At 41.9% G+C, this 24,889-nt stretch overlaps 2 protein-coding genes across 2 annotated transcripts; both read right to left on the minus strand.

The window, feature by feature from the left end:
* Window positions 1-291: 291 nt before the first annotated feature.
* dok2 (docking protein 2) lies at window positions 292-15,205 on the minus strand. Its single transcript, XM_067520439.1, has 8 exons — window positions 14,702-15,205; window positions 13,725-13,862; window positions 13,347-13,514; window positions 9,716-9,824; window positions 4,343-4,518; window positions 3,856-4,140; window positions 1,949-2,050; window positions 292-1,435 (listed from the first exon to the last, which is right to left on the minus strand). Exons 1-8 carry the CDS (start codon window positions 14,759-14,761, stop codon window positions 554-556), a joined length of 1,920 nt encoding a protein of 639 aa, XP_067376540.1. The 5' UTR covers window positions 14,762-15,205; the 3' UTR covers window positions 292-553.
* A 331-nt stretch (window positions 15,206-15,536) lies between these two features.
* On the minus strand, window positions 15,537-23,255 carry LOC137135823 (bile salt-activated lipase-like). Its single transcript, XM_067520440.1, has 12 exons — window positions 23,167-23,255; window positions 21,950-22,097; window positions 21,263-21,382; window positions 20,755-20,952; window positions 19,782-19,912; window positions 19,377-19,484; window positions 19,057-19,180; window positions 18,330-18,513; window positions 17,346-17,549; window positions 16,928-17,125; window positions 15,992-16,099; window positions 15,537-15,811 (listed from the first exon to the last, which is right to left on the minus strand). The coding sequence occupies exons 1-12, from the start codon at window positions 23,224-23,226 to the stop codon at window positions 15,724-15,726; spliced, it is 1,671 nt and encodes a 556-aa protein (XP_067376541.1). The 5' UTR covers window positions 23,227-23,255; the 3' UTR covers window positions 15,537-15,723.
* Between the last annotated feature and the right edge of the window lie 1,634 nt (window positions 23,256-24,889).

A 24,889-nucleotide genomic window follows, 5' to 3' on the forward strand; every position in this document is an offset into this window, starting at 1 on the left:
TAGATATTGTTAAGTAATGTTTTACGAAGTAGGCCAGGGATCTGCACATCTTCATGATCTAGTGAAATTATGGAGTTTCAGAGCATCTGGAGAAATCATTTTAAAAATGGTCAGGGAATAGAGACAATTCACTGTCGGTTTTGATTTAGGAAACTAATTTTTGAATAGTTTTCTGACATGTTTATTAATTTTTAGCCAAAAAACACCATCTTTCTCTAAAACTTGAGTTTCCTAAACTTAACCCCACACAAACTTCGTGAGGTGACAGGTCTCCTCATAACTCACTGTCCATTAGTTAATATTAGTTTATTCATTCATTCAAAACAAAAGTTGCATCAGAACAAAATTATCCACTGATTACCAATACATATTCATGTTTTCACAGGAAGACAGCGTTGGACAATACATGTCTGTTTCTGATCATGTTCATTCTGTTAAACTTTTACACAGACTGAACCAGATTACATTCAGTTCTAGTTCCATTCACGTAACACACTTCCTTCAGTGCTCTGTCCATGGAGATTCTCTGATCAGCAGGTAACGTTTATTAACTCTACACCATCTTTACCATCACGTTGTTGTATGGTGAATCCCGACGCTGCTGCTGCTCCACCTGCTGCTCCTGCAGTTCCTGCTGCTCACCATCATTATTGTCATCATCATCATCATCATCATTACCTTCTCCTTCAGTGGTGATCTGTTGGACAGGAAACGCTCTCTGGGGCCTTTTGGGCACAGCGTAGTCATCCACTCTAGGGTTGTATGGATACTCGTGACCTTTAGGGTCTGCAGCTGTACCCATGATCCTCCAGGCTTCTACTCTCATCTCGTCGGGGTCGTCGTACAGTGAGAGGGAAGCTTTCTGTGCGGGGGGGATGGCGCATCCTTCTGGTTCGTCATATATGTGTTCCACCTTTCCATCTGACTGCCTGAAGCTGTCGACTTTGCATGGGAAGACATTTCTGATCTTCAGCTCGTCGATGCTGTCGTAAACTGGGTCAGCAGTGGATTCTGAGACACGACCCCGACGCGAGTTGCGAACGTTTGACATGGGGTTCTTGGCAATGGTGTCGAAGGGCAGGGAGTACTCTGGGTCGGGGGTGATTACAGGGGGGGTGCAGGGGGAAGCAACGCTGCCTCCCCTGTCCCCTCTTTTCTCCCTCTTGGTGCCTCGCTCGATAGCGACCGGCATCGTGATCTGGGAGTACATGTCCCCCGGGGTTGGAGTGGAGCTCAGGTTAGGGCTGAGGCGGGCGTTGGGGGTAGCGATGGAGACGGGGCCGGTGGCTGGGTTTGGGCCGGCCTCTGCATTGGGCAGCGGACAGCTGGAGATCATCTTTACCTGGTTCTTACGGGGGACAGGGAGGCCCCGAGTATCCAGAGTCAGACTCTTCACCCCGGTCAGCACTTTGTCCACTGGAGGCTCCAGACGGGACTGAAATCAAGAGGAGACAGTGGACAGAACTTTCATATCAATCAGGTTTATTTGAGTTGTTTTATACTGTCCCAGTTTTAATCAGTAATTGTACCTGAACCTGTCCAGCAGGTGGAGCAGTTTAACACCTAAACACTCCACGTTTATTTAAGTTACCATGAATAATCCAGGGCCTCATTCTTAATAGTTGTTCTCCAAACCATAATGTTGATGAGCTGACATCAGTCTGGGTTTAAATGGTTTTTTTTTTAAGCTAGTTTAAAATGAAACTGGAGCTGTTGTCATTGCAATGAGGCTCTAAACCCAGATGCTACTCAGTGGCAACTGGTCTTCATAGTAAAAAATAAAACAAAAGATTCCTACTTCATCCTAACTGATGCGGCCAGTTCTGAAGGCAAAATAACAGTCCAAACTAATACTAACAAGATGTCTCAAATAAAGTGGCAGGGAAGTGTTTATTGTGTCTCTGAGTCATAGTAAAGCTCTTTGTATATTTTGCAGAAAGTCTCCTACCAGCTGGGGGCGCTGTTGCTGCTGCTGTTGTGAAGAGGTGGAACTCTCTTCCATTGGAACTTTTGGAGGCTCAGTCACCATGCTGTACACCTCGTCAGCTGCCTGCAGACAGAAAACATTCACACATTTGGTAACCTACAAGACAAAACAGTCATTTATTAATACATTTTAAAATGCTAAAACATTTTTAGGACTTTATTTTAAAAAAGTATTTTCTAAGTCGTGATTTTATTCTGAAATTTTTAACTAAACCTGTAACTCCTGACTGTAGAGCTCTGGGAGATGATGTCACACAATCCCAGAATTCATCAGTCAAATGACAACACCGCAATGTTGGTAATGACACTTAATCTGTAATACAAAATGTTATGACACTGCTGTGATACCTTCAACCAAAGGAAGGTGGATCCTGGTTAAAGGCATCGTTTCCTGTATGAGGTGGTGCCTTTTAAAAGTAATTTCTACAGGGCTCCCACATCTAAATCATAATCAAATAAGTTTTATCCTTACTGTAGTTATATACAGCTGGTTAGTGCACCAGTTACATACACTCCCTGTTCCTCACGCTCATATTAATGAAAGGCTTTCGTGCCGTTGTTGAGCACATATAGATGTTGCACATATTGTTTCTCTGCATTTGACCCACCCCCTTGGGAGCAGCAGTTGACAGCCACAGGTGGTGTTTGTGCTGGGATTTAAACCTGTAGACTTCGGCATCACTGCCTGATATTCTACCCAATAAAACACCAGGTCGCTGCAGTTGACTAATATGTCATATGACTAAATGACATTTGACATAAATGTCTGGAAACGGCAGGTCCATAGCCCCAGTTTGTGCCTCTCATGTTACTGAAACTCCTCTAGTTTTTAAAGTTTTTCCTTAGGCAGTGACACCTCTGACATCGTCTGGTTTGTTTAAAAAAGTCATCAGTTCACAGTTGAAGGCTGTTGGTAAAGCCTATGTGAAATTTCAGCATCTGTTTTGAAGGAAAAATTAACGTGATGTTAACATTAGCTGCTTAGCTTTGGGTCTGTGTCCGTTTAAATCCAGGTGATCTAACTCAACTTGTGACTTTTTCTTTAAAATTCAGATTTTAATCTTGAATTTATTCAGAAAATATAAAACGAAGCAATGAATTTATTTATTTTATTCTGAAAGTGTTAACTTTATTTTGAAAACACTACAATCCTGACTTCACTGAGGAACATGCTGACTTAATTGACATATCATATGAATTTATTTATTTATTTACTATGCAAGATCTATTTTTGCTTCCATCCTCAAAGACCCCTTCCACCCCCAGCACGGACTGTTCACACTTCTACCCTCAAGACGGAGGTACAGAAGTGTGAAATGCAGGACTCCGGACTGAAGAACTCTTTCTTCCCCTCTGCCATCAGACTCCTAAACAGCTGACAGGAGTTTCCAATCATGGACATAACTGTTCACATTGCTTTACATTTTTGCTTTTGCACATTCATTACTTATCAGAACTGCACTACCTCCCTTTTTATTGCCTTTATTACTCTTATTTATTTATTTATTTATTTTATTTTACTTTACTATACGGCATTTATTTTTGACGGCAAAGTAAGAATTTCATTGTGCAGGGAAACATGGTTTCTGTCTGTGCATATGACAATAAACACTTTAAATCCTTTGAATCCTTTTGTTTGTATTTTTTGCAAATTCTGACTTTAAGAATTTCTTCATTCTGACTTGTTTATAAAATCCTGAGATTATTCTTAAAATCCTCACATTAGTCTGAAAATACTGGACTTAATTTGACTTCTTTTAACATTACTTTTAAAAAAATCTGACTTAATTTGTGAATTTATTCTGAAGACCCTGGTTGTGTTGTTTTTATTTTGAAACCACATTCAGATGAGCTGTAATATTATCTGACCTGGGGAGCAGGAGCTTGTGCGATGTGGCTGCGGGGCTGTGGTGGTGGTGGTGTCCTGCTCTGCCCTGGTTGGGTGTTGTGAGGTGTGGTGGGCAGGGTGAGGTTCTGAGGGGTCTCTACACTCCCCTGGCCCCCGGCAGAGACCTGTCTGTGAGGGAGGGAGATCCTCTGCATGTTGATAGCTGCCTCTACAACCTGAAACAGGACGTTTCCTTGTTTTGTGTCGAACTCGAAACCCCCCTCCCCCGATTCACACCTCCGCCCAGCCTCAAAGGAGAAGGTGGTCTGAGGAGAGAAAACAATGTCAGAGTCAAAGGTGCATTAATACTGACTTTAGAACAAGCTGCGGACGTGATGGTCTCAGGAGGTGGACACTTCCACATCAGGAGGACATGTTGTCTGGGCCTTAAAGATTTTAGTTTTAGGGCTCAGACCTTTAAAGTTCAGCTTCAAGCTGGATTTGTGTGTGTGTGTGTGTGTGTGTCACCTTGTCTCGCCCGAAGCGGCGCAGGTATCTGTACGGCCAGGTGTAGACCACGTCTCCTGTCTTATCCAGCAGGTGAAGAGCATCCACATCTGCTCGCAGGATGCCGTCTCCTTTCAGTCTACAGCGATCAGATGCGTCTGTCCTCCGTATACACACTCTGAAGTCTCGCACTGAAACTGCAAAATGCATAAACACACACACTCACAGTGTTAGTATGTGATGTTGTTGATAAGTACACATCTGGTCTAGATTTGTCCCACATTTGCCTCATTAATAAGTTTTCTTAAAAAAGCTGAAATGTTCAGGACTTGAGTTTAATTCATGGACAGATTCATGGAAAAAACTCTCCGCAAACCTGATTTCTGACCAATTACTGTTAAAAAACATTCATTACTATTCACCAATCCTTTAGTTAGTGGTTGCATTTAGTTGCATTTTAACATCGTAATTCTTCACCTCTAAGTCAGTAAATCTGCACAGGTATAAATGATGGGAGACACTGAGTCTACCCACAGATCACTGCTGCCCTCTAGCAGCGAGACACAGCCTGTTCTCCCATCGCTTCCTGCAGGAGCTGATGATAAATTATGAGGAACTGTTGAGTTGTGTCTGCAGCAGTTCACCATGATATAGGAAACCACATACACACATGGAGAGTCACTCACACAGGTGTGTGTGCTGCAGGTGTCTGAGGATGTGGGGAAACAGTAGCAGCATCAACAGCGGCATGACCTCAATTATGTTTCTTTTGTTGTACTGCAAGGCCGTCTGTAGTACTATATATAGTACCACTGTATATAAAACAACTACCTGCTTTTATTTCTTCTCTATTTTCCACATTTTACTCATTTCCTCAGCCTGTTTTTACTTTTAACATTCTTGTTTTATCTAAAGCACTTACACCATATGTACTGTGCTCTGTGTATGTAAAGTATAAAGGCCCATTTCTGTGAGATACTTGTTTCATTGACGGGTTTTAATTGTAACTGCGGGTCCCTAAATGCCTCACACACAGAAAGAATGGGTAGAGCTGTTCATCAGATAAGTAAACCAGATAAAAAACGCAGTTCTCCAGTCCGTCTGTTTTCCTGCATTTTATTTTACGCTTTTGTTTGCCATGATTTCTGCTCCTCAGGCACCAGATGCTACATTTCCTTCAGCATAACAGAACCACCACATGCTTCACTAAAACGTCACTATGGCTTCTTTCTAAACCCTGTTGCATGCTGCAGGACCTGTGCACACAGGTATTTATTACAACTTTATTTAGCTTCTTACATTGAAATCTACACTTTCATTGACAGCACATTTAACCGGTTAATTTTGAATCACAAATTGGGCACAAATCTGTGATAGTGACGCTACAGACGGATGCAGCCGTTTGTAACATTCATTTGTCATGGAATCTCCCAGACACATCACAGTCAGTAAATCTTCCTCAATCTTCTTCCTTATATGTAACATTCTGCAAACTGGCGTTCAAGCTGTTTATATTATCATTCATGGTGAAGTGTGGCAGTGGAAATAAGGTTCATTAACATGACAACAGTATTAGAAAAAAGAAGCAGGAAGATGTTTGTCTTTATTAGTCTGCAAAAAGATGATGTACAGTAAAAATCTATTTCTGTCTGAGGATACACAGTTTTAGTCATGAGTCTACGGTTTCACAGACCTCAGTTCGACTTCAGCGTTTGGTGTTTGTGGTTAGGCTAAGAAAGCACTTTGGTCAGAATTAGGGTAAGATGCTGTCTTTGTTTCAAAGTGACGGAACATGTTGTTTTTTTTAGCTGCAGATCTTTCAACAACCCAAACCAGCTGCTGTGAGGGTCTCAACTGGATGTTGTACTGCAGGATCAGATACTGTGGTGTACAAAAAGAGATGGCAGCTGAAATTTGTTCTGTGTCCACAGGAAACTGGTTAAACACGTGTGTTAGGTGGAGATCATTTCCCTTAACTTAAAAAAGAGAGGGTCTGAAGCATTTTTGGTTTGATGGATAATCTGCATCTCATCAATAAAAATCAGCTCCCAGTGCATTTTGACATTTTTAGGGTTAGACTGACTTTTAGACTGAAGAGCTGCTTTTAGCACTATACTGTCGTGTGAATCACTCCAACCAAAAATTGACACTGTTTTTTCAGGCCACTTCAAAGCTACTTTTACCCTTGTGGTGTCATGAGACTGGACTGAGACGAGGACCAAGACAGGAACAAAACATTCTTGACTCTGATCAGATGTTTGTTTAGATTTGCTGTTTTGTTTCTGTAAATTGATGTGTGAAATTTCCACTCACACACACTCCAGTCTGTACAGGCACTGAAATGACAGTGACTAATTCTAATTATTGAAAGTTACAGTGACTCAATGAGTTTCCTTTTTGGTAGAAATATGCTCAATAACCTCAATAACTGAACCTTCAGTTCAGATTATGTCATCTCATCGCTTACAGTATGGAGTTTGTAACCGTAGTCAATCTGCTTTTCCAGAGCTCCTCCAGATGTCATCATCTGAACTGCTAATGAAGAAAAACTCCTCTGGGTGAGGTCATCTGGAGGATTTTATTTTTTCAGCTATATGCTGCTCAAATTTGCAACAGACTATAAATTCCTATCCCTGGTGTTGCAGCCATTCCACAGGATCCCACAGACGTTAGGTTTGTCCTGCACATATTGTACTACATTCTGCTGGTGCAGTATTGTGCAGGTGTTGCATTGCATTCTGTGAGTGTAGCAGGGCAACAATCAGGGGACCGTCTGATAACTTTCAGAGAGATTAGATCAGACATGTCGTGAAGTGATTTACACTCAGTGATGATCTGATTTATTGTTACCAAGATTACGATCCAAAGGGAAGCTTCACAAAACTTCAAAAAATGCCAGAAATCAATTTAAAAAGGACCAAAATATTCTGCATCTTCCTTGAGCTCAGCTAAATGCAATATTTCTTATAGACTGATTACTTGTAATGAAGTACTTTTTACATAGTTGGATGAGTCTTTGACTTGTGTACAGGATGTGATACTTGTGCAGCCTTCTGTTGAGAAACAGGAAGTGTGTCCTGTGAAGATAAAAGCTGAGGTCGTCCTGCTGCCACTGGCCACTGCCGCACTGCAACACCCAGCGACAGGCTGCACCAAAGCGCATGCACGCAACCGCAGCCGGATCTCTCACACACACACACAAGTTTCCACTAACAAGTACAAATACACATGTTTGATAGCAGTAATGCTATCAGAGTGGTACATCATCTTTACACATTGCAGTTTTTCAAACTTATTGTCCCATTTTTTTTTTTTTTGAGTTCCTGAAAAGACTAACCACAAACTAAAAGAACTTTGTGTCTTTTAGACCCATTGGAAACTGCAAACAGACTTGATGCAGTAAAAAAGTTGATGTTTGCAGCTTCTTGGTTTCTGCAGAGCTTTAGCAAATTTCAGTTGAAAAGGGGAAACCTTCGAAAACCCACTGCAGCAACCTGCCTCTGCTGCAGTTTCCTCTCTGCACTAGGAGTTTTGGGATCCAGTTCTGGCTGGGTTCCTGAACGGGCCTCATCACAAAAAGTCAGACACCAAACCACAGCAAAGCGCTCTTTGGCTTTCAAACAGGAAACATTAACAATCACCTTTGGACAATGTCATTAACTTATCCAAAACGCCACATGTGTAAGATGAGGAGTTTTCACTGAGATGATCTGAACAAAGCCTAAAGGGAGAGAACACCACACAAACCTGAGGAGCCCTGACACTTCAGAGACTCTAATGAAACAGGTCAAAAACTGGTTCCAATCAGACCGAGTGTCACTAACTCCCAGGTGGAGATGAGCTTTGCTTAAATACACTACAACGATGAACGCAGTGATTGTTCAAGAGCCTGTTACTTCATCTGCATTTCTACAGCTGTTTGACGTCCAAAACAAAGAGTGTGTCAACATTTCACCAGCTCAACCAGCTACAGACTGATTGGTTACTACACAGCTTGAATTCTCCGTACGTGTGACATTCTATACCGAGTGCGGAGACGGCTGTTTCCCTGTGTGTTAGCTAGTTTAACTTGTATTTGTGGAAACACATCTCTGACCTATACAATCAAATACCAGTCACTAGAGATGTTGTTAACATCCTGGATTCCTCCTGGAGGCCTTCATTAAGCACTGACACAGTCACACATCCTGTTTTCAGCTGTCTGTATAGTTTTGGTCACTGTAAACTAACTGTAAATAACCAGGACCCAAAAGAATACTACGAATACTTAAACTCACACATAAACTGTGTGAGTCTGTGTTGCAGCAGAAGAAGCTGTTCTTTTGGCCACAGGCTGCTAAATTTAGCAGTGATGGGAAAAGTGCGACTCAGGAAGGAAGTGAGGTTTAGTTCAAGGTGTGACAGAGGAAGTTCTGACTGAATCTGCTGCACAACTACACGGCCTGAGGCAAAAAGGTTTTTCCATGTTCACAAACGCACATTGAACTGTGTGTATATAATCTTTTTGTCACATCGCCGTGACTGGACGTAGAAACACCTTAAACACACATGTGCCCAGTCCAGCTCGAAAAGGAAGACGTACTGATTGTGGGGCATCTGAAACATTTTATGACCATTACCAGTGATGTGTCACATGTCCCAGTGAACCAGCACCATTTAGATCTTGCTTAACCTGCTATAGTGAAAGTCTGAAATATAATTATTGATTATGTGCGAGTGTTTCGAGACTTTACAAAGTGTGCACTTCGCAGTTTACATCAATTTGATAAGAATGTGATGTAAAGTAGAAAACTGGAGAAAAAGGAGCCTGGGAAAGCAGCAGGACAACAGGTTGACACGCTTTCGGAATAACTGGTCGGACTGTTTCGCTCTTGGTGGAGGTCAGAGAAGAACGTCGCTCTGGTTTGAGACGGACTTACTTAGTTTACTGCACTTGGATGAAAAATCATCACCTTCCTCAGTTTTAACTGTTTATTTTATGAATGTGTTCAACAACACAGAGACAACTGTCAGTAACTGGTACCACACTGGGACAACATGTGGACTCTGAAGACAGTCCGTGATAATAACACTGGCAGTGTGGTTTCCTGTGAACACGAAGCAGCTTGTGTTTGTCACCACAAAGGGAGCTTTTCCTTCAGCTGTGGTTTCTCAGAAAAGAAGCTGAGCATCTAAAACTAACACTTCTGCCTGATTGGACTCCTTTGACAGAAGGTTTGCTGAAGGTTTTTGAGTTTGCCTTTGACCTGTGAGATTCATCCTGTCGGAACGAGATCGACGTGCAAAGAGATGGTCAAAACTGGGCGTGGGTGATGCTGACAGGATGTGTGACGTCAAACACTGAAGTCACTTTCTAACTAACCTACCAGAGGTTGGACAGGTGAAAACATGTACCTGTCTCTCTGCCGCTGTACAGCGAGTTGTCCTCCATCCCAGCGTCTTCTTCCACCCTGTTTCCTCTGTGCAGACTGCCTCGCTTCACGCTGTGCTCCATCCAGCTCATCTGCACACAGCAACGCAAACTGTTAGAGCTGCATCTTTTACACTGAAATGTCCACAACAGGGACTACGTTTGTCCAAAACCTGCTGGCTTTACTGGGACACTGTGTGAAAAGAGATTCTTTAAGAGCAGCTGATTGATTTCATGTAGGTTCTTGTCGAAATGTACAGTTGATGTGTTTATTTTCCAACAGATTAAACCCTCACTCAGCACTGAATGAGTGAGATTAGATTGCAGTAAATCTAAAGAGGACGAAGCAAAAGTAAAAACCAGAAATGATTCAGCACATGTTAATTATGCTGAAATAGCTGAAGTGTGAACTTATGATGCTGCTTCTGCTTTGAATCAAACATTTTTATACATTTTGCATTCAAATTCTGACAAAAACAAAACTCCTGGAACATCTTCGAGAACCCGGAACCAGGAAGGCCATTTTCTGATTTCTGAGCTAAAACGTTCACTGGCGTGTCTGAACTTTTCTTTATAAGAGTAACAGTATAACAGTATAAAACCTGTGCAAGCTGCAGGTTTTATGTTAGATTTGCATCTGACCCATCCCAAGCAGACGGCATGTTTTACATTACCTTAATAGACACGTTGGAATTAGACATCATCAATCTATGTTTAGAAAAAGGCTATGAACCACAGGCCTATAAGGCAGCTGTAATTAAAGCACTACTGAAAAAAACAGGTGTTTAACACAATTACAGACCAACCTCTGCTTGATTTCTAAAATGCTTGAAAAAGTAGATGCAAAGCAATTATGTGACCACCTGTACAGGAAGCTCTTAATGGTTGCGCTCCATCATATATAACAGACCTCATAGTACCATATCCTCCCAGTAGACCACTTCAGTGCAGGCCTATATGCTGTTCCTAGACTTTCCAAAAGTAGAATGAAAGGACTTTGGATGTTGGATCTTTGCAAACATTTGAACATTTTTAACATATAGCCTGAGTTTGCAAGCATCAGTGAATCTTCATAATACAAATGTGTGGTGTTTAACCTGGCACCTTGGTGGAAAGTTTGTGATTGGGGTCAGAGTTAGTACCAGACTACATATCTGATATGGCAGCAAAGACAACGTGTTTATTTCCTGTCACAGAGAGAGAAGAGGAAGGACTTAGCTGTCTGTCATTATCGTGCTATTTATACCCCAGAGGAAGCCATGTGATGTGCCTGCTCAGTCCTGTGAGCCTGTTTGTGCTTTTATTTTGGAGGTGCTGTGTGAAGTCAGACGTGCACAGTTGATGACCAACAGTATTTAACCTAGAAACAGACAGTTTGTTTCCTAAAACTTCTAGTAAGACATGTTTCTGTCTTGATTAAATTTTCACACTTTGCTTCCTCAAAGCAGAACTTAGTTTACACTGTTTAGTTGCTGTTGACACATTTAACATTTGCTAACTCACGTTCCTCAAACAGCCGCCTTCGCCACAGATGTTGGCCCGGCAGCAAATATCGGAGACATGTTTCCACGTCACAGACACAACACGACTAAGTCTGACATATGCGCCCGTATAAAACACTTGCGGCAGGTGAGGAGGGGCTGGCACGCAGCACGCCGTCATCACCGCTTGGTGTGTGATTTTCCGTCTGATGCTGGCGTGTTTCACATTACAGCTCAACTTCTGCTCTGTCACATGTGTCACTTCACACAGACTTGTTCCTTTGGAAAGTTGACTGAGGTGTAATCTGCACACACAGCTGCTACCATCACACACACGCACACACACCTCCTGTTATTTAACCCTGGTCCACTATTTTCTAATTTAAGTGTTTTACCTCAACACAACAGCAGAGTCTTTAATAAAGTTTGAACCGACTGGAATCGATACAGCTGCAGCATTTAGGTGACAGATTCATGAATTCATCAGTAATTATAATCGAATAATTCCATATTTCCCTGACCCCCGGCCTCTTGTGTAACCCCCACATCTGCTCACATCTGCACAGTGTTGTCAGGAACGGCTCATATCTGCAGCTCAACTTCACCCGCTGTACTGCAGTGACTTGAACCTTTCTGTGGAACAGTAACAGCAAAAACCTCAGTATTTAAAACCAGGAGAAACACTTGTTTTCAGCTTCTCGAACATTTGTTTAGTCAAGTTTCATTCTGAACTGGGTTCAAGCATGCGTGTCAGTGCAAAAGTTAGTGTTCGCTGACTGTCCACATCTCAACTGAAAAACCTGTTGGATACGATTTAACAAATTTTGCACAAAGTAGAAAGTGACTATGGATGCAGCTAAAATCCTTTGCTACAGGTGGAGAGTTTAGTTTAGTTTAGTTAGTTCAGCTTGGCTCTGAGAAAATGTCCCGTAGAGACTTTTTGGACCCTTTTCTTCTCTGCCTTGGACAGTTGGACAGTACAACTGAGGGGGAAAGATCCAGATGACATGAAGACATGCATTTCTAACCAGAGACTGGGACAAAGGGCCTGTGGATGAAAATGAGCTTTATGCTAACAGTTATGTTTACTGTTACACATGGACCCTCACAAATAGAATGCAGCTAAAAGCAGCTTTTAAATAAACGGAAATGAGAAAGGACCAAATAACCCAGAAGAGCCATAAATAAGAGCAGATTAACCGTTTCTGAAAAAAAAGTGAAGATCAGTAAAAAAGAAGAAGCTGTCAAACAGCTACAGTTCATAGTTGGTGGAACACAACAAGACATTAAGACATTAGCTGGACAACCTCTATTCCACTGTTGACAAAGGACAAAGTAGGATAAAAGCAGAACCATAAATAAGCTCCTTTACAGTTTCTCCAATTTCTGTTTCAGCCTGAACGTTCAGACAAAGTCAGTTTCATACAGTAACTGGACAAACCTGTTCTCATGACTCATGTTTGAATAAACTTTATCAGCATTGAAAAGTCTTTGGACGACAAACATACTTTCACCTGCTGTGAGACAAGTTTAATCGTCAACGAAACAACAGACTCCCACCACAGTCTTAACACAACGATCGGGTTTGAAATGGAATGAAAACAAATTTCACATGTGCAACTACAGAAGATTCACACAAGCTTTGACTGTCACATTCACAGTGTTCACCAGACGGCACAGAAAACACACGTCTGAACCAGCATCACCTGGTGATAGAAGTCAAAGCTGAAGCGTCCACCATCGAAAAAGTTTATGTTCCTCAAAGACAGAGAATGTGCTCACAGGTGGGAAAACATCCGCCTCCAACAAAGTTAGGGAATTTAAACCAGTTTAAACTGGACACCAGGAGCAGAGAGCCACTCATCTCCACAAATCTGTATCACAACCATCATCATCCACCTCCGATAATATCATTCACAAACTGTTACTATAGTCATTCCAATTTTTTATACTTATACTGCAAATATTACAATCATAAAACCCCAAACTATTATTAATATTATTATTCATATTACGAATAGAAGCACCACCACACCTCATTTTAATCCCCCTGTAATTGTCTTGATACTTCAGACTGTGCACCTGTGGCCCAGCTGCTGTCACCTGACGGATTTCAGTTCGTGTGTGTACCTACAGGGAAGGCGATCTCACACAGTTTGTGAGTCCAGTCATCCAGCTGGTTCCTGTCTGCAGCAAACACGTAGATCTTCTCCGTCGTCTCCACATGGAAGGGTCCCGTGTCTCTGGGACACCCGTCCATCTCCACCTCTGACACCCGGATACAGTCTGCCAGACGGATCACCTAGGAGACACACACAAGCTGTTACCACCTAGATAACGATGTTCATTATCACTATAGCAACAGGACTGATGACAGACTGATGAGTTGTGTATAATACAGAAGAAAATAACAGGAAAGTAGAACAAAGTACTCAGAGTACAGTTAGGGACCACACAATGCAGTACTATTCAGTACAGACCAGACAATGTGCAGTCGCAGTGTGAGCTGTACCTTCTTGTTGTCCTGCTGTTTGCGCAGATTCTTGTCGCTTTTCTCTGTGGTTCCTCCATCTTTACAATCAAAGAACTCTAGTCTGGAGATGGAACAGGAGCTTTCTCTGTACAGGACGCACCACACACGCTTCCACTTCTGCAGTGGGACACACACACACACAGGTAACCATCTGTCAGTCAGCAACAAAGAGCAACAGGTGGAGTGTTTCACAGCCACAGACAGACACATCGCAGACCATTGACCACGTCCTTCAGAGGACGCGGCCCCCAAACTGTGACCCAGGTACAGTAACCATAGTTGCTGCGCTCCCTCACCGAATTGCAGTTAACCTCAATCAATTGTGAATCTCTCTTTCACACTGTGGACAAGTTTCAGAGCCATTGAACTACTGTATGTAGCTGCAGAAACCTCTGTAAAATTAGTTTAATAGTCTGTGATAATTACTCTCAACTCACAACCTGAAACCCACTTCTAGAAATGAGGCAGTTACTAAGAGCTCGGGAAGTAGTTGGAAGTGACTTTAGAGAACCCTTAAGATCTCTGCAGGAAACCAGAGGACACATCAGGTTTCTTTCATCTGTTCCTCTAAAGATGGACGTGCAGTTGATCATCTAGTTAATTTCTGCTTTGATGTAATTTCACTAAAGTGACTGAATGGAAACTAAATAGCACCATTATTTGTCTAGGAAGTGAAATTATCCAAACAACTGTAAACTTTGCAGGAATCTGTAGATGCACCTGTTGCAGGGCAAATGTTGTAAGGCAAATTTAAAATTCCTGGTCTGTTGCTTTTGCATTGTACTGCTCACATTAGGGAAGATTCTTTACAACATGTCCGTAAAAGGTCTCACAGGTTGAAACAGCTGTTGCGTGTGGCGGCAATGGTGCTCAGATGGTGACGAATCAGAGCAGTGGAAATAAAGACCGGCAGGCTGATAAAACACCAGCGTGGTAACACTACCTTTAACTCTTACCTTTCCAAACCTCTGCTGCTGGAGGTAGAGCATCCCCTGTTTCCTGATGTCCTCCTCCATGGCGATGCTGTGGGTCGTCCTCCTGTCCTCCTCCTCCTCACCTCAGTTTTCTGCTGACACTTCGCTCCACTTTTCTTAGTGTTTCTGTCTCCTTGGACGTCTCTTTGCTTCCCTCACCTTGTTCTCTGACTTTCTGTTTGCTCTCGTTTGTCCACCACAGCTCGTCCTCTTTCCTCCTCTTCCTCTTTGTCCTCTCTCCTTGTGATGGCTTCACTCCTCTTCCTCTTTTTTATCTTTGAGTCTTCGTTGCACTTTTTTGATCTACTTAAAGGACTTCGTTCCTTACGCTCAGCCTCTCCCCCTTTCTCCCCTCCTGTCTCTTCTCTTCAGTATTTTAATGGACTGTTTCCAGAGACGGCGTCCTCTGTGTCTTGCATGCTTTGTCTTACTTCCCTCCCTCCGTCTGTGGTATCAGTGTGATGCAGAGAGACGTTGAGTGTGTCGTCGCTGTTTCCTGCTTCACACTCTGTTGCAACTTCTAATGCAGAACTAAGTGCTCGTGTGAAACTCCCCTCAGTGACACTTTGTCTTCCTCCATGTCCAACTCAAACTATGCAGTCTTTTTCTGCACCAACTTTGTTTATCACATGCATGGGATGCATGTGATTTAGTCCATGCACCACATCTCACATCATATCTACCCAAAGATATTGTGTTCTGTTAACCAGCCCCTGACCTCAGGGCCTGTGGGGGGACTCTGACCATGGTTTGGGAACCACCTCCTGTTGTTACCAGAATCACTTTGTATCAGTGGAGAAATAAAAAGCACAGAGAGCAGGTTTCAGCTTGGTTTATTACACAGAGAGTTTCATCTACTGTGGATTAAACAGCTTTGTTTCTCATTTTAAACCCCACTCTGCTTTATTTCTGCTGTGGCTTTGTGATTTTTTAAATGTAACATTATTTTCAGTAATTATAAGACAGTCATTGACAAAGTCAAACTCTGCTGTTTGACAGCTGGATCACTTTTCTTCTTCACTGCTCTTTATCGACGGCAGCCTGCTGTAGGTTGTGCTCCAGTAGGTGACATACTCTGATCTCAGGTCGTAGCTGCAGAGACGAGACCACAGGAAAAGATTAAAGACCTCAGAGTGATGTCATCTACTACATTTACCTAAATCTATTGTGCTGCTCTGTAATGTACAAAACAATAGACGTGTTACAACACAGGAGGTAACACGTCATTACAGTATATATGCCATGGAAACTCAGCAAAACTCGTTGCAGTACCTGACAGAATATTTGTTGATCTTATGGTTGATGGTCAAATAGGGTCGGTGGTTTTTGGTGAACTTGGGCCAGCGAACTGGGACTTTATTCTCGCCTGTACTGGGATCACTGGACAAAAGAAGGGGAGATATAAAAGTGGCACCTGGTTGAAACCAGTGTTAAAGACTGGTTTACACCATTTCAGACCTGTTTACATTAGTCCTCATACAGTTTGGCTATAGCCATTCAAACCAGTTCAAACCATTTAACGTCAGTTCAGCTCACTTTAAAGCAGTTCACACGTTCAGACCATTTAAGATCCAGTGTAACTGTGTACCTGAAAATCATATAAAATGTTATCATGTGCCTATTTAACAGTGTTTTATTGCATATAACTAACGAATACTGCCAAAATGTGATTTGACTTTTTTACTGTTTATCTGTTCAGTAGAACTACAAGTAAGACTTTATGATCGTCTTTGACTTCAACCTCAGCTTTGACATCCACACTGTCAAACCCTTTGTAATCTGATTGTGACTCATTTAAATTCTTTGCAAATTACATCAGTTTCAGTCAGTTGATCTGAGGTTTAAGACAGCACACGCTTGGACAGAAATGTGGGGTTAGAATGTCAAAATAAAAATGCATTGTAAAAATTATATCTAAACAAATTTAAAGTTTTTGATCTTTGACATTAGATTGCTGATTATTTGACTGATCGTTGAGATCCATGGATCGTTACACCCCTACCTCAAAACAGTTCAGAGCCATGTCACTCCAGAATACTTCAGACCATTTCAGGCTTCCTAAATGTTCTTCCTTGTTGCTTTCTGCTTTCTGCTTGCGTAGCACTTTGAGATTTGCCCACAAATGTAAAGTGCTTTATAAATAAAAAGTAATTATAATTGTTGTTATTATTAGTAAAAGATTGACCCGTATGTGGAGTGCATGTTTACCCGGTCCTGGCAAAGTTAGTCCAGTACGCAATCATGTACTTGGACAAGTCTCTGTGCCGGGGGAAGTAGAGAAGCGACATGGAGAAGGGTTCACCAAACAGGTACTGCAGATCTTCGAAGTGCTCTGCCTCCACCCAGTGAGGGAGTAGAGGGATGCGAGTCTTCATGTTGAAAAGGTAGGAGTAGGTGTTACTTCCACTGAGGAAGGAACCACATGATATGTAAATTCTGGAGACTTCAAATCTTAAATGAAGAAACAACATAAACAATATTTGTGGGCTACAACCTGTGCCCTGTTTTTCCCATATCTGTTTTCTAACTCTTAAGTAAAACCCTTTAGGAGTATTCAGCTTCTGTTTGGAGTGTATCATGGATGTACAGACAACTAGGACAAACCTGGACCTTGGACCAGTCTCACCTGGAGTTGCTGGCATGGAGTTGGAGAGCAGTCTGAGTTGGGACCAAGAACAGGAAGTCTGTCTCAATGTCAGCAACCGTCTTCTTCACAATATCCTGCTCTGGAGCCTGACCCCAATGGGACGTGTAAACGCTGTAGGCAGACTCGATGGCAGCGTTCCCCTTCTCTTTAGTCAGACCAGCCACCAGACCTTTCACCTGCTTTCTGAGGAGCACACAGGAGGACAAACACTGATTAACCATCATTTATGACAAGTTCATTGTATCTCAGTCTTGAGAAAAATCTGAATCGGATCCTTTTTTGGCTGAACTCTGACATCTTCTGTCTCAACCTGCAGGTGATGCAGCTGCTCTGCATCACAGCAGGACTCTACAGAGCAGCTTTTTGCTGCAGAGCAGAGGGAACAATGTGTCAATGTAAAAAATGTTTTGGACACACCAGGACGCTGCATTCACGTGGGCATCGACATCTATATAAAATTGTAAGTCATCTGCATAGCGATGAAATTTATTGTTGTGTGTGCGACTCCCATAGATGTTACACTTTGAATAAGCTGGTGCAGAGCCTCGTACGATGCCAAATCTGTTTGTTTACATTTGAAATTTGAAGATTGCATGGGTTTCCTCTGGGTACTCTGGTCTCCTGCCAGTCCAAAGACATCATCCATGTTAGGTTAATTGGTGACTCTAAATTGCCTATAGATGGTCAATGGGAGTATGAATTGTCTCTCTGTGTTGGCCCTGAGACATACTGGAGACCTGTCTAGGGTGGACCCTGCTTCTCGCCCTATAGGATAGGTTCCAGCTGCCCACTACCCTACAAAGCATAATAATGAATGGATTCTCTATTTGTTAGTCTTTCATGCAGTGAAATTGAACATCTCAGTTAAAATTTGGACGTCCACCATCTCCTCATTATCTACGTTTCTGAATGTTGTAAATATTTAACAGTGAGGTTGTGGTCGTGTGGTATTTGAACACTCACACAGTGGTAGTATTTTTCATGTTAATATTAGGAACATCGACTCCAGCAAAGATGTGTCCGTCCATGCTGTTCACTCCAGCCATGTAATCAAACTGAGCAGCGTTGTGGAACAGTTTACTGGGATGAGCAGGAATAAAATCGCCATCAATTACAGGAGCCAGTTCAAGCAGATCCATGACCACACCTGCAGGTAAGACAAGCAGAAACAGAGTGTGACTCAGGCCCAAACTGTTCATTTGTACACCTGATTTTGATTTAATTTTAGTGTTTTGATGTTAATCTTTGCTAATTTACTAAAATTGTGGAAATATAGTCAGAAAAATTAGGAATTTTGCATGTTATTTGTAACTGAACATTATCTGTGATGGCTCACTTCAATCATAGTTTTTACTGAGTCCAGTGTCTGCTCGTTCAGACTCTGGCTGACAAGTATAAATGGATCGAGGACAAGCCCAGTGTAATCACAATCTAAGAGAGCCACGTCATAAACTATAAACTGTAGAGTTTCTTATTCCACTCTGTAGCTTCCACGAGTCAAAAACAGCAGTGAATATCAGACTGACATTGACAGATGAATATCCTGGATGCAGAAGAAACAGCAGAAAGGTTTTGGGTACCAGAAGGTGATTTTGCATCTAGATTCTGCCTTTACTGGTCAGAATCTGGTTAAGAGCACTGTCATTAGAACAATGACAGTGGAAACAAGTTGTATTTCAGCTGTTCTAACCTTTTCCGAGAATAAGCAGCACATCGATTTTTCCAGCCATGGTGAGTCCAACTGGGTCACTCAACTTCAGACACGTCACCATCTCGTCCACATTGGTCCTAGAACAGCCGACCTTACGAGCAATCTGCAGAATTAAAAGGCTTCACTACTACAATGTTAAATATTCTATATAAGTACAAGTCAAGCTTCAAGCTTTTCTTATATAAAAGTATTATAAGCATCACATTTACATCCTGTCCTGTGGTAACTATGTACCAGGATATTAATCATTGTTGGTAATTTAATCTGTGATGCAGAAGTGCAGCCAAGTGTCTGTGGACCTTCTTGGTGAGAGCCATGGGGTTCTTCTGCAGGGCCCAGGGACTGAGGGCCACACCCCCCTGAGTGATGGCTCTGCGAAACAACCCTTTACTGTAGGGAGACAGCATCTGTGGAGACAGGCAAATGAAAAGACAGTCCGTTGTGTTCTAGTCTGCGGAGAATACAAAGCACCTTAAAGATCGTAATGGGGATATTTTTATTATCTCTCATATTACATAACATTTTTTCACATTAAGTTTTACGTTTTATCCTACTGACTTTCACAGGCAATTGCACATTAACTTTCATCAGGTTTAGGTTCCTTCACATTACCTTTGAATATCTTATCTTTCTTTACAGATTTATTAGAAGTCACACCAGCACAAATAATGTGTCATTAATGTGAACATATGTTACCCTCTGACCTGGAAGCTAACGCTGGCAGCTCCAGCTGATTGGCCGAAGATGGTGATGTTATAGGGGTTTCCTCCAAAGGCCTCAATGTTCCTGCGGATCCATGAGATGGCAGCATGCTGATCCCACAGACCGTAGTTACCTGACAGGTGAAAGAAGTGACTTGGTCAGAGCTTTCTCTCACAGACTGAGGCGAAATTGCCATCACGTTCACAAAGTGTTGATTGCCTGCAGCAGTCAGACTGACAGACTCTCCTGGAATTTAATTATTCACTCAGACACTCTGATGCTTTTGTTTTTACAACAAGAGAGTTTAGGATCAAACATTTTGCTGTTCTTCATACCTTCTGTTTCAGATGAATGTTCCACAAGCTCTGATATGTCCTGCTTCTCACAGGTAGACAGGTAAGCCTGAACCACCTCCTACCTGATACCGAGCACCGCCCGCCCAAAAGAGCCCCACATCCAAAGAGACGTCTGCGGTTTCTTTGTGTCGTTTAACTTTAGCTTCCCAAAAGGAAAAGTTACTAACAGAGGATCCCGAGGGCCCCAAGGCACTGAACCGTCCCTACTGATGGCTTAGCTACACCTGTTCTCCTGACTCTGTCAAACATTACTCAGTGTAGATGCTGAAACAGACTCACACAACCCGAGGGGCCATCAGCAGCTGAGCTAACACACTGATAAGGCCACACTCACACACACACATACACACACACACACACACACACAAACACAGGAGGTCACACACATGCTGAGAATTCACCAGCAGCCACCAGTTCAGTCCACGTCTGACCATCAAATACTGGAGGCTGGATCCATATTAACCCAAACCATGTTGCAGTTTTTAAAAAATTATTTGCTGCACTAGATGTTGAAACTTTTGTTTCGATACGTCTGTCCTGGATCAGTAAATCAATCAAATATGATTTGTAAATAATAAAGTGCTAGACAGTAGAAATGATTAGTGTTGGTGTCTCAGACCTGGCAGTCGAGCATCTCCGGTGCTGAGGAAACCCATGGTACCGACTCTGTAGTTCACCGTGACGACGATGACGTTGCCTCTTTCGGCCAGCTGCTTCCCGTCATACAGAGTGTTTCCTAAGAGCTCCACGCCATTAGATGCCCCCAACAGGAAGGAACCGCCAAACAGGTAAACCATCACCGGGAGGTTTGTTGACACTGAGAGACAGAAGCAGTTCTTTATAAACCACCACAGAGTGGAAATGGTGGCTGGGAAATCTTTGGGTGCTAGAGGACTGGACTGAACTTTACAGGAGCGGGTTTGTCTTTGTCTGGTAGTAAAAACAAATGTTCATTCTATACACATGATGATGAACAGTTCCAGTGTATTCGTAAATAAGTCTCCAGCTTACACCTCAAAAGTAGAACCACATTAGGAGAAAAATATGAGAAGATAGTTGTTTGCTCTGAAAAATTCAGAATGATAGAGGTGTAACTTATGGAAGGCTAACAGGTGTGTGTTACCTACATTTGTTTCCCTGTGGAACAAAGACATTCAGGTAGAGACAGTCTTCACTGCCCTGGGTTTTTGTCTGCAGCAGCGTCACCTGTAGGCAGCGGTCCCTGTAAGTATTGGCCTGGAGGATTCCTGTAAACAACAAACACATGATGTTAGTTATCATTTAAACAATACTTTATTAATACTATTGGGTAAATGTGGAAGACACACACACACTGATGGTGCGGCCTTCAATCCGTGTGAATCAGCAAGAAGATTGTGTTAATGTACAAATAGGTTACAAAGAACGTGTGATGTAGTGAGACTTAGTGAGAGCTGGGTGTGGCTCACCGAGTTGGTTAATTAGGTCATGTGAATTCACATGTTCATGAGACTTAATGAGTTAGAGTTAGTTAGTAGGAGTTAGTTTGGGTTAATGAGTCAGTGAAAGTTACTGAGTTGGTGAGTTTGAATTTTTTGCAAGTTAACAAGTTAGTAAGCGTTAGTGAAAGTTAATGAGTTACTGGAAGTTATTAAGTTAGTTTGAACTACTGAGTTGGTGTAAGTTAATGAGTTAGTGAGTTAATGAATTTGTGCGAGTTTATGAATGAGTGAAAGTTGATGTGAGTTAAAATGTTAATGAGAGTTAATGGGTTAGTGAGAGTGGATGGGTCATGATGGTGTGAGCTAATGTTGGTCATGTATTAGTTGAGTTACCACTCCATCCAGGATGAGGTTTGGGTTTCTCCCACTTTCCAGGGACGTCAGCAAAGGGGATTCCTTTAAACACGTCAACAGACCTGAAGAGTCCCATCTTGTGGTTCTTCCCCTCCACCTTCCCCCCCTCTGTTTGCACCACACCCAGCTACACACATATATGAACACAGTACACACACACACACACACACACACACACACACACACACACACACAAACTGTGTGTAATATCACAACAGGTATCACTTTTCATTCATCATATTCATCATATATTATTTGTTTCTTTAAAGTACAAAGTATACATATTGTTTTACTCAAATTAAATCTAAAAGCAGTAGTTTTTGTAGCTGAGTGCTTTTGTGATCCTGGTTTCTTTCATCTAGTAAAGAATCTTACAGATATAAGTAAGGCCAAGTTCCTGACCTGTTGGATTCAGCGTGAAAATTACTATTTATTTCTCAACATCAGGTCAACACAGACGGCTCCCATGAACAGTCTTTTGACTTTTTTTTTTTGTCCTTTCCACTTATCCTGTGAGTTCAGGGTCGCCACAGCGGATCATTGTCCACAAGTTGATGTGGCACAGTTTTTAAGCCGGATGCCCTTCCTGACGCAACCCTCCCCTATTTCTACCGGGCTTGGACCAGAACTGCACAGCTGGGGATGGAAATGGGCTTTTAGGGGTTCAGTGTCTTGCCCAGAGACACTTTGACATATGGCTGGGACCGAAGATTGAAACACTGACCCTGTGGTCTGTAGACGACTGCCTTACCAACTGAGCTACGAACAGTCTTTTGACTAATAGGATAATAAATGGCTTCTCTTATGCTGTCAGCACGAATATTAAATATCATACTTCTCATTTCAATCCACAAGATTTTATCAGACCTGAGGAAATCTGGAACAGATGTCACTGGGCTCATGTTTAAGGAGCAGAACTGATGTGAACTAGTTCCATACAGATGCAGCTCAGTCTGCTCTGTGAAAGCAGAATCTCTTAAGCTTTAAAGGATTGTATATAAGAACAATCTTTAAAATCCCTCTAAAGCCTCACAGAGAACCCTGAGAATTTTTTAACAGGAACCATGAATATTGACTCTAGTCCTTTTTTTGCCTGGAGCTTTGTACATGTGCATCCTCCAGTTGTACTGAAGCAGCCATAACTTAGTTTTGTTAACAGAAATGTCACTATTGAGTTTAATGATGTTTTTACTCACCTTTGCGGCTGATGCTGAGCTCAGCCACACACCAAACAGAACCACCGGCAGCAGCATCATCACCTCTTCACTTGTTCACCTGTCTGGGTCTGACACACAACACCTGCTGCTGTTTATACTTGGTTGGAAACTTCTTATCTCCACAGATAAGCTGTTAGCTACTTTCAGAGCTGGATTCATTTGTTACAGTGAAACAGTTTTCGTTGGTCGACATACACTCAGATCCTTCAGTACATGTACTAATACCACACCCTAAATGATTTCATTGCATATGAAAGTGCTGCATTGAAAATGTTGCTCCGGTGTTGGTGCCAGTAAACATAATCAGGAAAATATACTTAAAGCTTTAAAAATAAAAGTACTTAAAGCAGAAAAAATGTCCCTTTGACTGTTGTACTACATGTATAATACTGCATATCGTGACTGTACTATTAATTCTGCAGAACTGGAGCATTTTTATAAAATGCCTGTTTGGACAGAGCTCAATTTAACTGTTTCATATAAGTCTGGACCAAATTTTTATCAATTAATTTAAAATTTTGATTCATCTGATGATTAGTTTTTAAGAATCTGAAACTTTCCAATATTCAGCATTTTTGTTCATGAAACAAAAAATGTAAATTGTGACTCTTGAGTTACAGTAGTATTATACTCTTTATGCTCCATTAGGTTTTATGTGGAAAACTTTGTGATGAATTTGTGATCTGTATCTGTCATAGAAACACAGAACTGAAACACAGTAGAGTTAAAAATAATCTAGCATGAATGGAAATACTGCAGTACCTAATATTAGTAAGTAGTTGAGGAACTGTATTCCCCTACTGATTCGCTTTATTTTCAAAAAGAGGTGCTGAGCTCATGAGGATTATCCGCTGATGCACAGAGGAAGGCTGTCCCTGCTGGACAACTCAGTAATAACACCAACGAAGAAAACGTCTGCAGCTCTGTTGTTTGTTTTTTTCTGCCTCTATTTGCTCTGTCATTCTCTATTTGCTGTTCAGGTCATGTTCCCTGCAGCACACAAGCTTTTCTTCAGTAACATAAGATGTGCAGATGATGTGATAGTCTGTCTGGGCATTAAACTGAACTGCTGCTTTGTTCTAGGCCAATTTAATTCTGTCTTGAATTAAAGTGAGTTCATCTTGACGGGGAAAGTTGCTGCAGAGTTTTTATCATCAGCAGAACTTGAGAAAACCAGCAGCTGCTGCTCATACCTTGACTCTTCTTCCTCCACCACGATCATGACTTAAATCTTCAATAGATTGAATATACCAGCATTTTGTTGTTTTTGGTTTTTGTCCCGTCGGCTTATCACCTGAGTTCAGGGTCACCACAGCGGATCATTGTCCGCATGTTGATTTGGCACAGTATTTACACCGGATGCCCTTCCTGACGCAACCCTCCCCAATTTCTACCGGGCTTCGACTCACCAAATAACTGCTGGTTTAGATTCAGTGTAAAAGATCAGAAACAGATCATAAATTATTACTGCTAATCACCAGTTTTTTAAATGATTATTGTAAAAATCCCTGACCCTTTAAGTGTCAGTGATCAAATCTCCAGGTCCTTCTATTAAAGTGTCCTTGAGATATGGAATCCCAATTTTGTCCTCTTGGGTCAGGCCAGAGTCTTCCATGGTGTGTGAATGAATGAATGAGAGGAAGAATTCTAAACCCCTTTAGAAGAAGAGAGCATGGTGAGTGTAGTAAAGGAAAAAGATTAT

This window comes from Channa argus, chromosome 11 (genome assembly GCF_033026475.1).
Source record: "Channa argus isolate prfri chromosome 11, Channa argus male v1.0, whole genome shotgun sequence".
Lineage (NCBI taxonomy): Eukaryota > Metazoa > Chordata > Actinopteri > Anabantiformes > Channidae > Channa > Channa argus.